At 35.6% G+C, this 18,378-nt stretch overlaps 1 protein-coding gene across 1 annotated transcript; it reads right to left on the bottom strand.

The window, feature by feature from the left end:
- Positions 1 to 1,332: 1,332 nt before the first annotated feature.
- ANGPTL5 (angiopoietin like 5) lies at positions 1,333 to 15,453 on the bottom strand. Its single transcript, XM_075491042.1, has 8 exons — positions 15,228 to 15,453; positions 13,342 to 13,489; positions 12,216 to 12,319; positions 11,615 to 11,708; positions 10,638 to 10,738; positions 5,511 to 5,631; positions 4,278 to 4,463; positions 1,333 to 3,049 (listed from the first exon to the last, which is right to left on the bottom strand). Exons 1-8 carry the CDS (start codon positions 15,324 to 15,326, stop codon positions 2,730 to 2,732), a joined length of 1,173 nt encoding a protein of 390 aa, XP_075347157.1. The 5' UTR covers positions 15,327 to 15,453; the 3' UTR covers positions 1,333 to 2,729.
- Between the last annotated feature and the right edge of the window lie 2,925 nt (positions 15,454 to 18,378).

Below are 18,378 nucleotides of genomic sequence, written 5' to 3'. Positions count from 1 at the left end.
CAGCACACTCAAATGATGATAAACTATGAGATTCCCATGTTCAAAAGCTTTTCATAGAAAAGCTCTCAGCTTCTAGACTCCATGAAAGGAAATAAAATCATTAAATGATATTATCTAATTACTTGGTTTGGTGCCACAGAAGCACTAAGTGTGATCATGACTAGTAGATAATATGGCAAATACAAGAGGAGAAATTCCTAACAACCTCTCTTTTCGTATATGGTTTCTAATCTGAAAAAGGAATAAAGCATTGTCCATCTTTTGCTTAAGAACACTATATTGAAAAATCGCACCTGAATGATTTAAAGGAGTGAAAACCTGACTAGTATTTGCTCTCTCAGCACAACTAAGACACAAGTCAAGCCTGGGGCAAAATGAATTTGTTTTATCTACAAAGGGAAGGAACTGTCAGCCACAGAGAACACAGTGTCTACCTGTGACCTTGCTAGTAGAACAGTACTTAATGGTATTAAAGCATATGTACTGAGTTCAAAGCAGTCTCTGCAAATAGTCTTGGAAATGTTTTTATCTTCCAAGGAATAGTAAATATTCCCATGTCCCCCAGTACTGATATTGAGAATTCAATTCATTTTTTGTACAGGTTTACAACTTCACATGACTTTAAGATCCAATGTCTGTTTGAAAGAATGATCCTTCAAGCTTTAGTTATCTTTTCAGGCCCATCTCCTCTGTGATTTGTTACTGCCAGTTAATCTAACCAATGCTGACAAAGGCGAAATTAAACCTGGTAATTAAATGTGGTAGTATCTGCCAGTACAGATCTACAGTCTTCATTTTCCACCTTCATTTTTAAGTGGGGATTCTAATAAAGCCAAAAGGAGCCTCAAGGTGTCAGTAGACTCTAGCTCTACACTCAGCATCCAGATTCCCTACTTAGACTCTTCCTTTCTGCTGACAGGCTTGGACCTGGCTGTCAGAGCAGAGGTTCCATCGTCAAAGTTTGAAGCTTTCATCAAAGCCATTAAATTTTCGTGAAATTTAGCCACTGGCATTCTCCAGCGGGATTGTTGTAACTGCAGCCTGGGGACTCTTTCTGACATAGTAGCCCTAATACAGTGACAACATCCAGGCTTGCAGCCAGAATTAATACTCTTTAAACAATCACATACTGCTCTAATGCTTGTTAATCTTAGTGCAGAAGCTCTTTCATTTTAGTATCTACCTTTACAGGTCTGCTGGGTCCATGTTGCTGTTGGAAAGGGATTGTGTGCCTAACATGCCGGGAGGGGGGCGGCTAAAGAGGGTGTTCATACTATCTCTCCACCTCTAATTCCAAATAATAAAATCATTAAATGATATTACAGGTCTGGAAACAAACCCCTCTGCGCTCAGAGTATTCCGTCTCTCCCAAGAGCATGAGCTACCCACTCTCTCACAATCCCTCTGCAGGGCCTGTGATAGCTCTCTAGCAGAGAGAAACCTGCTTTTAGCAACTTTTCACCTCCAATTGTTAAGGACTAGTCAAGCATAGAAGAAAAGAGGAAATTTTTCTCTCCCTTAACCTTGTAACAGTATACATACCCTATCACAGCCTCATTTCCTCCAATAGCTACATATATGTTTGGAAAGAAGTTCTAAAACATGGTGGGTTTGAACTGATGATGGTTTCTGCCCACTGTTTTAATGTTTGGTCAAAGTGCAAGACAGCAAAGAAGAAACCCATAGAGTTTTTAACTGATTTCATTCAACATGTTACTACAGACCTGATCTACTGAAACTGAAGCAAAGATGAGAAATACCATGCCTAGTTGCTACAGAATAGATGCCAGGTTCCAGAAACACTGCTGTACTGACAATATTCACATTTTTATTGATATTATTCTGGTTTTACTAACAGAAATTCAAACAATTCACACTACTTAATTTAAAATGTGCTTAATACAACTCAAATTGGTTTTGTTCATTACCACGTGATCGTTCATAAAGTGAATGCCAGTAAGAATGAAAAACATACGATCAGGCCCATATATCTCAAAATTGAAACTCCAAAGGTTATATGAAATGTTATATCTTTTCTTTGAAAAAAAGTGTTCATTTGTAGTGAATTGTGAAATAGACAATGGTAGAGTAAAAATCTGATTATGAAACACATTGGCTGTGAAAATTAAATACAAAACAGACCATAGTTCTTGTATGTCAGTATCTACCTTACTTGTATAAAAATTGGGCCCTGAGAGTATAGAGAACCTTACATATGTGTTGAAATAAATCATTGTTATCTTGCCTGATAAGGAATATAGAAAGAAGAGCTGATTCTGGAAAATTAACCTAAGGTGAAGAAAAGGTATGTTTCCAATATAATGATGGAAATGGCAGGTGTATGGCTTTTTAAAAGAAAATTTGCTGAAACTTCTTGGCAATTCAGATATGCAGAGAGCATAGAAAAAACACATTCAAAAGTCAGCATTACACTCCTTTTTATAATTTTTCCACTGGCTCTGAGATTGTGTAAGAGGCAGTTGAATAAAAGCTGGAAAACACTAAGCTTCATCCGTTTACTGAAAACCCTATTCTTCTTAGGACCTTCTTACTCACTCAGGAAGACTACAAATGCTGATATTTTATAATAAAAATGAGTAACTGTATTATGGAAATATCTAATAAAGTTTTAAGACTGAACTGTTCAAGTGAAAATGAAAGGTATTTACAATGCAGTGATACATTATCCCACATAATTGCAAGAAGAGATATATTTCTATTTTCATAGGTTAATCGAAATATGGATTATAGGTTCTCCGAATTTTCATTGACACTGATTTAATTTTGACTGGTTTATTGCTCATTGTCCATGTATCCCAGTGAATCCCAGTTGCAAGAAATCTACCTGTGTAGCGATGAACACCATTAAGATTTGCAAGGCCACACTGGTTGAACCACCATCCAGTGTTATCACTGAAGTTACTGCAGCTTTTTACAGGCTGTTCTTTAATAGTGCACATTGGCCTGCATCCATCATTATCAACATCAAATGTGCTGAAAGGCATTGAATTCTGGTTATCTTCTTTTCTATATCCTCTAAATGCATCACCTAAGTACAACAGATAAAACAGAAGGGTAAAAGAGTTATTTATGGAGAAACATAACATTTCTTACTTGTTGCATACCTCGCAAACTTTTCCTCTGAATTTATTAGAAAAATAGATTTCTTCAAAAGCAGTTCAAGAGCACCAAATAATGAGCTGGCAATGTGTTAAAGACATAGGAAAGAAAAAGTATAAAATACTGAGAAGTATGGAAGAAGTTGAAATTCGATGAAACGTCTTTATATTGTTGTTGCTTTTAGTGACGCACACCACCTATGAAGGTAAAGGCTTCTGTCCTCAAAGACAGTGGAAAAAAAGATAAAAGAAACAAAAAGGGCTGTTAACTTCAAATTTTCCAGTGATGTGCCCAAAGCTCCAGAGTGAGTCATGAGATAAAATGGAATTGTTAAAACACAAAGGTCAGTGATTACTGGTTCTGTTGTCTTACTAAAGAAATAATGTTTCTTACAAATACAGGTAGACTAAAGCACCGACACAGTTAGAGAATAACTATTACACTGGTAATAAGGAACATTCTTGCATATTAGTAAACAGGAGACAAAAAAAAAAATTAGAAAAAAGACATGATGCAATACTTAACACAAATCTTTGCACATTTGGCATAGCTATGATATTAAGGGAGGTCTGGAATTGTAAATTAGTTTGTGTCTATATATCAGCCAGTAACTGTTATATAGTGTAGGCCTAATTTGTTCCAGTCGGTTTCTTTCTCTGTCCTTTGTATGCCACTGTCTGGGCACATCTGAACTAACCAAAGCAACAACAGCAGGAAGACTTCCACTAACATCAGCAAATCTGGGATGAGATAATTGACATATAAAGAACTGGAATTAGATAGATATACACAAACACACACAAAATCCCTTATGTATTATATATATATTCTGTGGACTTGAATCCATTAAAGTTCCTTTATTTTCTTTATTCGTTTTCTTTATTAAAGGACTGTTTATTCAATTATTCCATTAAAGACCTTGAAGCAATAGAAAAAAATGATTTCTTACTATGTAAAGATTGATGTTGCCATAACCAATCACTACATCATTAACCATTTATCTGCATAAGTGTTCATTATGCACCAAATAGAGAAAAACAGATTAGAAATAAACACTTTTAAAATTATCTTAATTAATTATTACTCTTTTGAATGCATTTTTCACATTAAGAAACGGAGCACCTATCTTTGAATACCTTAGAGAAGGAGGTTCTTACCAGCATTTCCTGAATAACGCCCCAAATGGATCTTAAAAGAACATGCTTCATCCTCTATCCAAAATCCATCATATGATGCATAGGCATGCTTGTCATTTTCTGATTCCAAATCCACATAAAGACTGAAACTAGTGGCTTTTTGATTTACTATGTGAAAAATCTTCCTCAGTCCAAGCCAAAATTCCCCTAAAACAGAAATATATAGTCAATAAAACTTCTAGAAACAGAAAGTGTAAAAGAAAAAATGGATTCGTCTAGTTTTTGTAGTTTCCTTCCTGAACCAAGTGTAATAAAAGTTGCCTGATGTCTTTGAAAGACTAATGAAGGTACAGAATAATCTTCCTGCTTCATTGGGAAATCCATGGAAAAAATTCCCATGTGCGCATCATCTTTTTTCTCTGTGACATTTTTAGAAAATTGTCCACATTATAACTTTCAAGTGTTCATCTTCAATATATGTTAGAAGACCACAAAAACTGGATGTGTTAAAGATCCACTTGATTAAATAGAATTCAGTAGCGTTCCTAAGGGCAATACTGAGAAATGATAAATGTTAGCATTCTATGAAATGCAACAAAACTCAAACCCTATTCTCGAGATTTGCTGCCTCTGTAAATCACACTTTTTTCCGTGAAAGGTTGCTCCATATGAGCTGTGCTTTCTTGTGTAGTTGAAAAGTTGTGTCCTTCCATTGCAATCCCAGATAAACTCCTGAAAAAGCAACTGGTTTTAGACTTGCTGGATGAAAGGTGGCAGTAAAAAAGTAACATCACAGTTGTGTTGGTATTAGCTACTGAAATATTTGCATTCTGTTTCTAACTTCGCATGCCCTGTGGTGAAATATTACCAATTTTTTCTCTGCTTTAAGGAAATATTTCGCAAATGTGATTAAAACCAACTAAGGCTTTTTTTTAAATCTGAAAAAAGGGGAAATACAATTTATGCATATTTCAGGAAGAAAATATCGCAACATTTTAAACACCTCGTGTGAGACTGAGTATGGGCAATGGCTAAAGACTCTAGTAGGGTGATAGTCATTATTGAGAAGATCACACAATAGGAGAAGATCACACAATAGATTTGATGAAAAAAACCTCTTAAGTATAAATAAGACTTTTAAGAAACAAGAACTTTATACTACTAAAAATCCCACACAATTTAGTGGAATGTAGCTCACATAAAGACAGTAGAAATGTTGGGTCCAAAGCGCTTTAGAGTATTTAAAATTAATACCAGAAAGGTCACCAAATCCATCCAGGTATTCAGACCATGTTCTCTGAAATGGAATGATTCCATCAGTTCTTTTCTGAACCACAGTCCATCCACCTCCTTGAAAATCCATGTCACACAAAACCTAAAATACACATAGATAGGATTAAGCATTCTTGAAGCAGCTGTTATGAAGAAAACATTTTAGTTAGATAAAGGTGTACTATTCAGAGTTTTGCTAAGCAACATACCTTTCAAATATCTTAACAAAAAGCTCAAAGAAAATAAAAAATGAAGCTGCAGTATTTTCTTATATGTTCTTGTTGGACTGCTTGATTTGGATATTTCCTCAACCAGTAGAAACTGTTGTGTGCAAATGTCTGCTCGTATCAGATATAATAAATAAGCTTTGATAAATGTTAGTCTGTATTAATAATAGCATGAAGTGGAAGCAATATGCAATGTCATGTATTAATCATGCAAAATATTACAGATACAGGCACTAACACTGAATATACCTTTATTTCAGCAAAGCAAAATAGACACAACTTCAAAGCAAAATAGATGCTTCAATGTGTTCTCCCTCACCATCATACCTTCTTCCCCAGAAACACTGTGTTTGTGATGCCTGGGAAATGTAAAGCCCTTAATAAAGGTGAGGAAATGGAAAAAGTTATAGCAATAACCCAGTACATAATAATTTATGCTGGAGCAGCAGAAAACTCTACATCAGAAGGGGCCCCAATCCAGGGAAGTCCCAATGTGAACATTTAACAGCCTGCAACTGAGCAGTCCCACTGAATACATAAGATCAACTCTCAAATTTATGAGTCTTTGTGAGTCTTCGCTAAAATTTGTGCCCAACGGCATGTCAAATGGCAGTGGTCCAGCTGCCCTCTGCTCTACTATGGAATATCACATTATGTGGCACATTTTCTCCTCAGCCCATTTAACCTTAGACATGTAATTGAGTTCCCTAAGTTAGGCATCTTATTGCCCTTGTCTCCCCTGTAATCCCCCTTATACAGAGAAATGTGCATTCATAGCATGGCTCTGGGAAACCAAGATCTAAATCACCCTCTGCAGATGTCAGTCACCTCCACGGTCTACAGAAAGGGCCCCAAGATCCTTGGCTGCTCTCTAGGGATTTCAGGTAAGTGCCTAAAGTTAAGTGGAATGTATCCAGGTCACTCTGGGTATTTTTCAAGTATGTCCCCAGTACCAGAGCTTGACCAGTTCTAACAGGGATTAGAAAGTCTGGACATCCTAATGTAGAAAGGTGCATATTGCACATTTAGACAGTGCACCACCTAAGCTGTTCAAAGGAGTTCTAGGGGATACTATGTTTTAGTGTTTAAAAACAGGCTTATTTCTATCTCCCAATGTGACTAATACCACGAGAATTAACCTGGAAAATGCTTATAGCTATGGAGCCATTAAGCTACTTGTGATAACAAAAGTAAGTTCAGAATTTAATGTTGGCTATCAGTAAATTGTAACGGTAAGCAGACGCACAAGTGATGGAGTAAAGTAGGAATTTTTTGTTCATGTTACAGGGAATGTACAGAATGAAACATGTTTCAGAAAAGACAGATTTGCAATCTTAGCCAGTTGCTAAAAGTAGAGTCTAGGCGGAAGTCAGTTTAACCCTCAAAAAAATTGTGGCAGTCTGAACTTTATATGTTGCACCCCCATTGCCTGTACCAGCCAGATATTTTTCATGAAACCAAAGACTTGTTCCTTGGCAGGAACACATCAACATCATATTCAGAACCTCTGCAACTTAACAACATCTTCACTATGAACGAGAAGAAAGCAATAGGACAGAGCTGCAGTGTGATCTAATACAACCTGGGGAATCTCGGATCTTCAAGTAAGTCAATGCCATTGGATGCTTTGAGCACTCCTTGCAACACAAATACTGAATGAACCCTAGTAAGGGTCATGTGCATGAAAGAAAATTATGGGCTTTATTCCCTGTGGAATCACATGCTTATTTCAGTCACCCAAGAAGGGTGGAACTGGAATAAAAAGAAATACAGAAGATTCCAAAATGAATATTTAGATGCAAATACCTAAAACTCATTAAAAATAATCCCATTGCCTCATCCACTGTCTTGAGAAGATGATTACATGCTTGGCTACTCTTCTCACTGTGACTCAGAAATACAAAGAGGAGCCCACTTGGTCACAACATCAATCTTCAGTCCAATATAAATCAGTGGGAGTGTTGATAATTCTCAGAAGGAGCAGATTTGGTTCTACATGAAAGGTCATCAGCCAATTAGATATGGCACCAAAACATACACTGGCTAAGTAAAAATATGAGATAGATAAACAAAAAACAGTCATTGGTGTGTAGTTTCTTAATCCTTTATATGCTGGCAATGATGCAATTTTCTTTCTTAAAGCCTTAAAATACTTAATCCACTTTACAGCTTGTTCTATGTCTCATCTCGTGCAAGGTATGAGGGGCATAACTGTGCCAGGTACAATTTAAATTAAATGAGGAGGAGGATGCTTCTACTAAATATTTCTTCCCTTTCCAGCTTTAGTGTGTATAAGAGGTATATTCCAAACAACCGTTTAGTTTGTCTGACCCACCTTAGAAATACCATTGATCTAAATTTACTCACTGAAAAATGTATCAGAAAGTCATCATGATTCAATTTTGCAGAAGTTAAATTGGTTTTAATTGCCTCATGTTTGAACACTCAGACAAAAGCCCATTTGGGACTAATTTTCTGAGATGATGAGAACCTGCCACTACCACTGAAACTGGATATTCATAGAGCTCCTGGAATTCAGGTTTCAATTAGCCCAAGTTAAGCACCAAAATCTATATTCACTTTTGAAAACATGAGGTTTCAAACATGAAAACATGAGAACAGGATCAAGTTGTCTAAATAGTTTTCTTCATTTATCTGGTGTCTTTCTGCAAATGTTTCTAAAGACATTTTGGTTTTGTTTCAGTTACATTTAAAGGACAGCTATTGCTAAAAAGGTCCTCATTGAAATAAATTGTTTCATGCTGGCTTTGTTTTCTGTTTTTTAGTTTCTTACTATGGTTTTCTGCCTCTTGGTATTTTTCTTATTTTGCTAGTCTGCAGAAATTCCAGAACTCTTGGCTATTAGCCCCTTAAAATGCATTACAATTTCTTGTTTATGTTTCAATGTCTTGATATTTTTCTTCATCTATCATTTCTCTTGTACCCTTTTTATGCTTCAACACATCTAATAATTTGCATTAAACAGTCTTCCTTAAAATAACGTTCCTTATGAAACACATATATTTTAGATATTTTTCTCTGAGAACGTTTTGGCACTATCTTTTCAGTTCTGTGTAACATCTACCAGACAAGAAATGAGACACTCATTTCATGAGTGCAGATATTTCTTCTCATTATTTATTGTTACCTTGTGCTTTTAATCAAATTATTATGATTTTTCCTTTTGTTTCTTGTTCTCCTTAAGGAACCTTTCCACTCATATAACTGATTCTCAGATTCTGGCAGTAAGTTTAAATGTGGAAAAGTGTCAAAAATACTTTTGAAGTGAAAGGAACTTTATCATTTCAGATTTATTTGCCAAAAGCTATAAGGGAACTGAGAAATCACTTTTCTCACATAGAGTAGTCATACCATCTCTCAGGAAAAGTAATTTGGGTGAGGTATGAATATTTCCTCAATGGAATCCCCCTCAATCCAGAAGAAATTCTGAAACAGATGCATTTTGTGCTATGGTTCATTCTGGGGTGAGGCAGACAGCATTTTCTTCATACTATAAATATGGTTTTTCTGTGAACACTTCTGCCTGTCTTTTCCTTTCTTCTACGTGGAAGAAACTTGCCGATGAGTTACAGATCTTTTCCCTGAGCTCACTGCATTGTATAGAGAGAATGACAGGTTTTTCTATCAGGGGTCTGCAGAATCAAGTTCATTTTTTCTTTTGAGATCCCATCATACTTCTGAAGCTTTTTCATAACCAGTTTGAGCTCTTTTTTGTAGCATTTTGTAGGGTTCCAATTGGCTAGAGATAAAGGGATTCATCCTTCCTTTGTTATATATAAAGGAAGACTATAAAGTTAGATATTAAATTTTGCTATTTATTAGCTGGCTTAAACTCCACAGTTTTTCTCCAAAAACTAATGACCCCAGCATGTACTGCAAAATTAAAGGTTTGAAAGTGCCATATCTGTCTTTCCACTATGCATAAGGACTTCCCTAAGTAGAACAGCCTGAAATAGAAATAAACAGACAAAACAAAGTATTCCTTGTGTTTGCATGGGTCTGAATGTCCTAAGCCTGAGGAAATTAACCCAAAACTCTCTTCTAGATGAGCACTCTAACTCTGAGCAATTACAGAAAATGCAGGTGGTGATAGGAAGCATGACTACTGCAGTTCATGCTGAATTTCATCCTTTTTTCTTTGTCTTAAGAATGTATATACTGAAAACTGGATATGAAGACTAAAAGTTTAGATGCCTTGCTGCCTCAAGACTGAGTTGTAATGATGCTTAGACAAGAGCTAAGCACCTACTCCTCAAACTAATGTACGTCTGCACCTATATTTAGATGCCTATACAATATCATGGTCCAAGCTATAGACATCAGTGAAGTCACCTCTCAAGAGAAGACAATGGTATACAGTCATTTGCTTAGGGACATTATATAGTGGTGGTCTTGGTAGTGTTAGGTTAACGGTTGGACTCAATGATCTTAAAGGTCTTTTCCAACCTATACGATTCTGTGATTCTGTGATTCTGTGATCCAGTAGAATAATTCAAAAAGCCAAAGGTCACATTTCAGGAGCCAAATTTGGCTCCTCAGTTTTCCATTTCTAAAATAGAAAAGAACAGCACTTCTCAATGTCCAAAAGGGGTGCTGGAAAATATCTTGGGTTTTCCTCTTTGGTACATTTTCACTGTATATGAAAACTGATGACGGGATCTTATGACAGAGATTAAATTTCTTTGTAGAAAATGAGAAACTCGTCAAAATTATAGTAATGGCAGACACAGTTGGATGTTTTAATACATTTCTTACTCATCTGTTGAGAAATTGTCAAGGAAAACACTTTAAATCTATTAAATATATTCTAAGTGCATATTTTCAAGCAAATTGTGACTATTCTGAGAGATAAATTTATTACCTCAAAAGGATAATTTGATCCTTCTGGATGGATAATGTACAGACCAGTTGGAGTTTTTGAAACTGAACCAACAGTATCTTTAATATCAGTGCAATCCAACCCTAGAGAACAAAGTATTTGATGAAGTTCATTAGCAAAATATGTTAAAAAAACCAAATACAGCTTAAGCACAGAATATTACTTTTCTTGGCAACATATGAATGATCTTAAATAGCATTTTCTTGTCATGCAGGCTTCAAAATCATGTTTTGTCATGAATTTACCTTATAAATGAAAATTCTCTGAACCCCATTGAGCTCACAAAGAAGCATAAATTATATTGTATAGAGAAAGTTCTCTCTGATCTTAACTGGTATGATACAGAAATTAAAAATTATGTATCTGGGTCTTATTTTACAGACTTTATTTGGGTAACACTTGTACTAAGTAAAAAGACATTATCTGGGGAAGGATGTCTTTTTCCTGCAAATATTTGTATTTATACTTGTAAAAGCATTTATATCATAATGTATACATTAAAACCCCTTTGCTTCTAAGTGTTAAGCCAGGTTTGCGTTAAACACACTCAAGCAAGCAGTTTCTATGGCCACTAAAGACTGCTTAGAGGTAGTTTCCTTTAGTTGGGATGGACACTACAAAGATTAACTGTCCAGTGTTCAAGTGACTTCAATCTCATTTGAAGAAGGATATTGCAAATGCTGAGAACACTTTATTTCATTACAAAAGAAAGTGCCATTTAGCAACATCAGACCGCTTATGAACAGGATGCCCAGAATTATCAGTTGCAAATGATTTAAAGCAGTATTTGTGATGACACTCTTAAACAGTTCACAAATTTTCCAGAGTTTATATGTGCATAGTAACACAGAATAAATACTGTAAATGTTATAATTGCTTACCTTTGCTTTACTTAGTTCTTTGTCAAAATACAAAGATAAAAAGGGAAGAGGTCAAGACTAAATGAGAAAAATACTTACCATGAGATTGAACTGCTTTGTAAGGAAGTGGATCCAAATGCTTTCGCAAAACTTCTGCATTCAAAAGAAGAAGTCTGTTCATGAGTTCATTTACCTGCAAATTCAAATAAAAGATCTTTAGATAGGTTGCAATGAGGACTTTTACATTCTAAAGTTGTTCTTTTGGACTCCTAGTGAATATAATCTGAAGTTAATTTTTGTGATGTGTTAGTGATTCATACTTTTGTTATGTGAATTGGTCCAATTTTAAGGCTTTTTACCTGTACTGAGTGAGTGTACAGTGTTTGTAAACTACCATCAGAGTTAATGATAATATAATACGTAATCTACACAAATATGACAGGACTGAAGATAGGAAGCAATGTGGAGGAGTGGTCCGTCACTTGCCCCACTGCCATGTATGCCACTGAGTTATGGACCAGGTGGTGCCAGTCATTCCTCGTAGAAATGGAACTCGCACCTTACCCAAGGTACAAGGAATGGTGACAGAGACTGTAATTCTACGGGTTTAATGACAATATAAATGCTTAATTTTCCTCAGTTAGACAATACCCGTAGTGCTAAATAATAAATAAAATCTGTATGAGGAAGAAAAAAGTACCTGATTAGAAAGGTAATCCAAAGAAGACTGTTGATCATCCATCATGTTTCTTACCAGTTTTTTTGTACTTCTTGCATATTCAACAAGAGAGTTCTGCAAATTTCCTTTAAAAGAAATATATTCATCCACTTTGTTATCATAAATCTAGAAATATTCTTGATGGAATATTGACACATTTATTTATGATATCTAAGTGAATATTAAAGGTGTTTAAACTTAGGGTACCTAAAAGTGAAATTAAAGTAGTACAGAGACCACAGATTAAATCCAAAGATCCTAAGAACTTCAGCCTCACTGGTTCCAGTGAAGACATCTTAAGAAGAGATGGCTCTTCTTCAGATTTGAAGGAGAATTTCATCTTATCCTTGGGCAACTTGGATAACCAGTTAATGGATACCACAGAAATACAAATGCAAATGATAACAGACAAATACATAATGTTTCCTGTCACGCTACATTTACTCATTCACTTTGCTACTTACTCATCCACCTGTTTTTTTCCTAAATATAGGCAAAAATTCCAAAAATACGAAAATTAAACTTGTCAGGTAATTAATAATACATATTAAAAATCATATGGGAAAGACAAGAATTTTGACAAATTTTTCTGAGGCTCACATCATTTGCTGTATAGTTTGTCAAGGCAGTGAATAGAGAATGTCCTGTATAGATACCTATAAAAGGCAAGCTGAAGTATAGATTTCCTCCCACTTAACTAACTAACTCCCACCTAACTAACTCCCACACACCTAACTATGATGTTTAAATGAGGGACAAACACCTTACTCTTCCTCTCTAATGGAGAGAGCTACCAACATTCAGAGAGTAACACAGACTTAGGTGGGCTGAGCTGCTGACTGGATTTGCCTGTCCTCACCAGTGATTATGAAGAGAGACTAGCATAATTATACTCTAACTTTGTCACACCAGCTGCACCCCCCCAAAACACGGCACCCCAAATTTTCTGAACAATACTCAGCCTGGGCAGCAGAGTCAAAGGCTGTCACATGTGCTCAAGAAGATTAAAAAATAAACTAGCACAGCATAGCATAGCATAGCAGCAGATTGCATAGCATGGCATTGCATAGCTTGTTGCTGAGAGTATTCTTTCTTTATGAATACATACTGCACATGTAATGTTTTTCCCCTCGTAAAATTTTAGCTTGAACATCACATGGTACAAGGCATTGTTCTTTTTGTTTTGAAATATCTGCAGATTTATTTTTCTCTTCTGCCTTGAGTGGTTCCTCCACAGCTCCAACATTCCTTGTGCCCTGTTGTACCAAACAATGGAGGGGGAAATAAATTGATCATAAAGCATATACAAAATAGCTCAGTCTGCCACAGTGAAGTAGATTACTCCATGGATCTTCCTTCAAAACCTGTTTTTTTAAAGCTTTATCAAGCGATAATTGACAGAGCTGAGACCGAGGCCTGTTAGGTGTCTTCTGCTTAGCCATACCTCACAAGAGAAAGAGAGAGTCAGAGGTAAAGAATAACCTCTATAAATTTAAAAAATACCACCAACATTACTGGTAAAGTATTCTACCTGTGAGCACTGTGAACTGGAGGCAAGAATTTGCAAATCTTGCATTTAAGCAGCTCACATTTTAAGAATCACCACACCCAACAGACATCTCAAATGCTAACAAAGTTATTTGCACTGGAAAGGAGCAGGCTTTTGGATTTACCACATATTAGCAGAACACTTTCACTCTTGAAAGTCCCTAAATTAATTACGTAGACTCTGATCATGGGAATACTTGCACAAGTTATTAATCTATGCACACAAGCAGTCCCAAGCAGATTTGCAGACAAACCCAACTTTAAAAAAATATTTGAAATGCTCTTATAGAGGAAAGAATAAAGGGATACTAGTCACAGGCATCCAATTATCCGAAATAGTAACAATAAAAGCATTGGTAAAAGTAGTTACACCTATTGATGTTCTTTTAAAATAATATTTTCGTATTTAATATTTTTTCTTCCATGGTGCCATTTGACATAAAATAAGGGAATGCCTCTGACTCATCACTTAGAGAAATGCTAAAAGTAATTCCTGAAATATGTGTCATCGTAAAATGACTAAGAAACATATGTTCATTTGAGTCTTTGGTTTTTAATTCCATAATCTCAGCAAAACATTGTAGTATGTTCATAGACTGTATTTTCAAATATAATAGGACCCTTAGAAACTTAAAGATTTTAATGAAAAAGGAAACTTATTTAGACTTGTATATATCTTCAACATAATTGTTCTCCTTTCCTGCTTCAGATTTCTCTTTCTGGTATTGGCACTACACTGGCAAAGCATTGAACAGTTTTTTTCCCGATTTTTGCTTTTAAAAAGTGAAGTAAAAATTACATAAAACTGTTAACAAGGAGATTTTACCAAAAAAAAGGTTTCTGAATTATTAATGTAGTTGCATTTTGTATCTGGAGATAAATGCTAGAGAACTAGAAGAATATGTTTCTTTAATTTTGAAATAAGCACAAAATAAAGGAAGAAAAATTCCTTAAGAGTTACAAATAGATCACTTGAAACTTATAAATAGATCACTTGAAACTATGGTTTGTTCCAGGGCTTTATCACAGCTACTTACCAGATGTTCAAGTAAATACTGTCAAGCAAATATTTTTAATCAATATTTATTTTTAACAAAAGGCAACATGAAACAGGCGATTAAATCTGACCTCAGCAATTCAAGCAAAAATTGTGACTCTGCCAAAAACAATAGTTACTCTGCATTTACAGTCATGCTGATGAGATTAAAAATATGGCCTAACAACTGAGCTGTGATGAAGGACATTAAGACAAAAATGTTCTAATATACTGAATTCCTACAATTTCAATGTAGTTTCTTTTCTCTATCTGAAAATACCTGATTCTTCTGTATTTTCATATCTATCCTGAATAAAGCAATCTACATTTTAAAAACATCTGTCACTTTTCTGAGAAATCATTCAGTTACTTTCATTATCTTATCTAAGCAAAGTAATTGAAAATCTTACCTTAGATGAACAAGGCTTGACATTACTTATGACAGTCTCTCCTAAACTGAACAAAAAAACATTAAGACAAATCAGTGAAGTTACCCCAAAGCAGTTCATCTTTTACTTGAAGAAACACAAACGTTTTGACGGGTTTCAAATTTCCGTGGAAAGGATTGTATGCTATGAAGTCCTGAGCTAACTATTCGGGAATGTCTACAGCACAAAAAGCAGCCAACACATCACTCCTCTAATGTCTGGATTTAATAAACCACATTTCAGTTGCACAGTAGATTTTATATATTACTGCTTGTATCCTAAGAGCAATTACTGCTTATCACCTTTACATGACAAATCAAACATATATATTTTCATTGTGATAAAACTGAGACAGATTTTCTTATATGCTATTTTTGAGCATTGCTATATATTTGGTATTGAGTAGTCTGGGCTACTTGAAAGAAAAACAAGTATTAATTGATGTTTTCATCTTTTTACAAAGGTTTTTATTATTGAAATGAAGACATTTAGAATGGTGTGGTGGTAGTGCACTAGAACTGGCTGTGGAGGCAATTTCAGAATATGTCCTAAAAGCAAATTCTAAATAGAAAACTCAAAAATATTACTTTAAAATAATACTTTGTGTTACATTGAAAATTTTTTACCAGGAGGACAATAGCAGTCTCTTGGTCTCACTGGTAGTCCATCCTTAGGAACAGAAGTATTGAGAGTGGAACAATCATTCAAATACAATGATTTTTACCCCTTAAAAATGTCAGAGTACAAGAGAATGTCCTGAAAAAGAAGATTAAATGTAGTCCACAGAAACTTAATTAAAGCTATATAGCAGCCACTTACAGTTTTCACAGTCAGATCCACTATTTTTGTACCTTAAAAAATGGATCTGACATTTTAACCAAAAAGCAAATTATTTGGAAAGTTTATTTGGAAAGTTCATAAAGGTCCAACAGATTTTCAACTCCTCATGTACATTAGAGAATTTGTTTGTGATCTGGCTGAATAAATGAAACCACAGCTTCTAACGTACCACTGGGAGATGGACAGACAGTCTAAAGGATCATCAGAATACACGGTTCAACATCACCTTACACTGGTACAGCCAGACTACGTTCCAAATTTGTCTCGATACTGTGGTTCATCTCCAGCCTTGTCTGAAGTTGGAATACACTGGAAATACCTTTTGCTACAAGGAGATTTGAAAGCAGTTGGGAGAGGGGGGTTAATACAGCTTTAAATCCATATTTTAATCCATTTTTTAATCCAATGTTTTCTTTCAAAATTAATAGCTACAAGTTTTTAAGTGCCCTTTACCTGGCCTCTTCCTGAGAGGCACACATTCAACTGCCTGTGAAATTTTTAACGACTTTGGTTCCTCAATATCTCTCAAAATAAAATTTTTAATTTGTTCTAAAGTACTGCATGGCACATTACAGTTTTCCAAGATAACAGTTACCACAATTTAACTAGTGGAATTTAATTTTACTAGCATTAACTAGTTGATGCTCTCTTAAAAAGATGCAGATTGTGATCCATAGTACAGTCTCAGGGAGGTAAGAAGGCTGAAAAGATTTTCATAGGATCCATATATGACATTAAGGGGGAATGAACAGGTTTTATTCCTCTTCCTATAAACAGAAATAGGAAGAGGAAACAAGTTTCAGGAAGGAATGGTTAAAATGGTCAGAACTTTGGCTGAACTCCTTCTCCTGTGCAGTTGCCTACACAGTTAAACTGAAGCTTGGCGGAAAGCTAAAGGGCATTAGCAGATTAATCCCCCCTGGAACAAGAAGGAAAGAAAAATGTGTTTCTGCAGCAGCATAGCTATGCTCCAGCCTTCAAATAAGATTTGCAATAAATTCAGAATCTATCTCACAAAGATTTAAGAGCTGATCTTTACCCTTCACTGGAATATCAGTCTCTAGCCCACAGTAAAATTTATGAAACTTCTTTCAAAGCAGCTGCCAGAGCAGGACCTTCCATTTTGTAGCCACTTGAGATCAGGCTGCTTGCTGTCCCAGAGTAATCACACAGTTCTGAAATACACAGTCCTCAGCTAGTCACCTTCTTGTCCCACAGTCTGAAAGATGTGAGGTTACTTACCAGGAGGAATTATCTAGTAACCCTGAAGGAGGGCTGTGAAGAAGTAAGAAAAAAGAAAAGGTAAAAAAGGGAAAGACAGGAAAATACATAAAGACTGTTCTTAATTCTAAATTTCAGAAGGTATCTAAGGTGAAGCTGCGAGTTGCACTGGGTAAGATCAAAATTTGCAGTAAGTCTAAAGAAGCTCAAATTTTGCCAGCGTGAGCTGACCATGAACTCGAATCTTCCTAGGTGTGACATGGCCTCAAATTCTGCAGTTGTTTCCCAGCTCAGCTTCCGTCCTGTTTGGGTGACTCAGTTCTCCATACTGATAAAGCCTTCCACTGCATCCTAAATGAAACACCGCATTTTATCAGACAAACTGGGATTTTAAAAGTCTATGTGGGTTGAAAAGCACATGGTGGTGAAGTGACAACCAGTCTTCTACCTGCAACACAGAATAGTTCAGACTGGGCAACAAGGTGGTGACTTTGCGGCTGGTATTCTGAACTAGAGGTGAAAGACTTCCATTTTAGGGTCATCTTCTCAGCCGTGGTAACTGGGATATTATAAAGATTAAACACATTTGGCAACCTGAGCATCAGTGGTCTTGACTGTAAAATGGTAATAGTAACACCTACTTCACAAGCTGTGCTACAAATATGTGGGGGGTTCTGTGGAGAAGAGTATTTTACGAATGCGGAGTGCTATTTTTACCCTCCTAGTCAAAGACATAGAACAGCTGCACACTGAAAAAGAGAAGAATTGGTTTAAGCTCAAATACAACAGCCAAGAAATGTCTCGCCAGGAAATCACCAAGGCATTTAGCCTTCTGCTGGCAACTCATCCGAGGCATGGCAATAACCCAAGACAACACACCCTGCTTTGCCTGAAAAAAAAAGTTTTTCAGTCTTAAGAACAAATCACTTTTTTTTTTTTACTTTGTGTAACTCTACTTTTTTTATATCCTTTTTATATTTTTGTATAAAATTTTATACTATTTTACATATTTTACATATGTTTTTATTTTTTGCATTGCGATTTCTACAGCCTGTGGTTAAAAAAAAAAGTT

This window comes from Mycteria americana, chromosome 1 (genome assembly GCF_035582795.1).
Source record: "Mycteria americana isolate JAX WOST 10 ecotype Jacksonville Zoo and Gardens chromosome 1, USCA_MyAme_1.0, whole genome shotgun sequence".
NCBI classification, from domain to species: Eukaryota; Metazoa; Chordata; class Aves; order Ciconiiformes; family Ciconiidae; genus Mycteria; species Mycteria americana.
The sequence above is the reverse complement of the archived record's forward strand: the minus strand, read 5'-3'. Positions and strand labels throughout refer to the sequence as shown.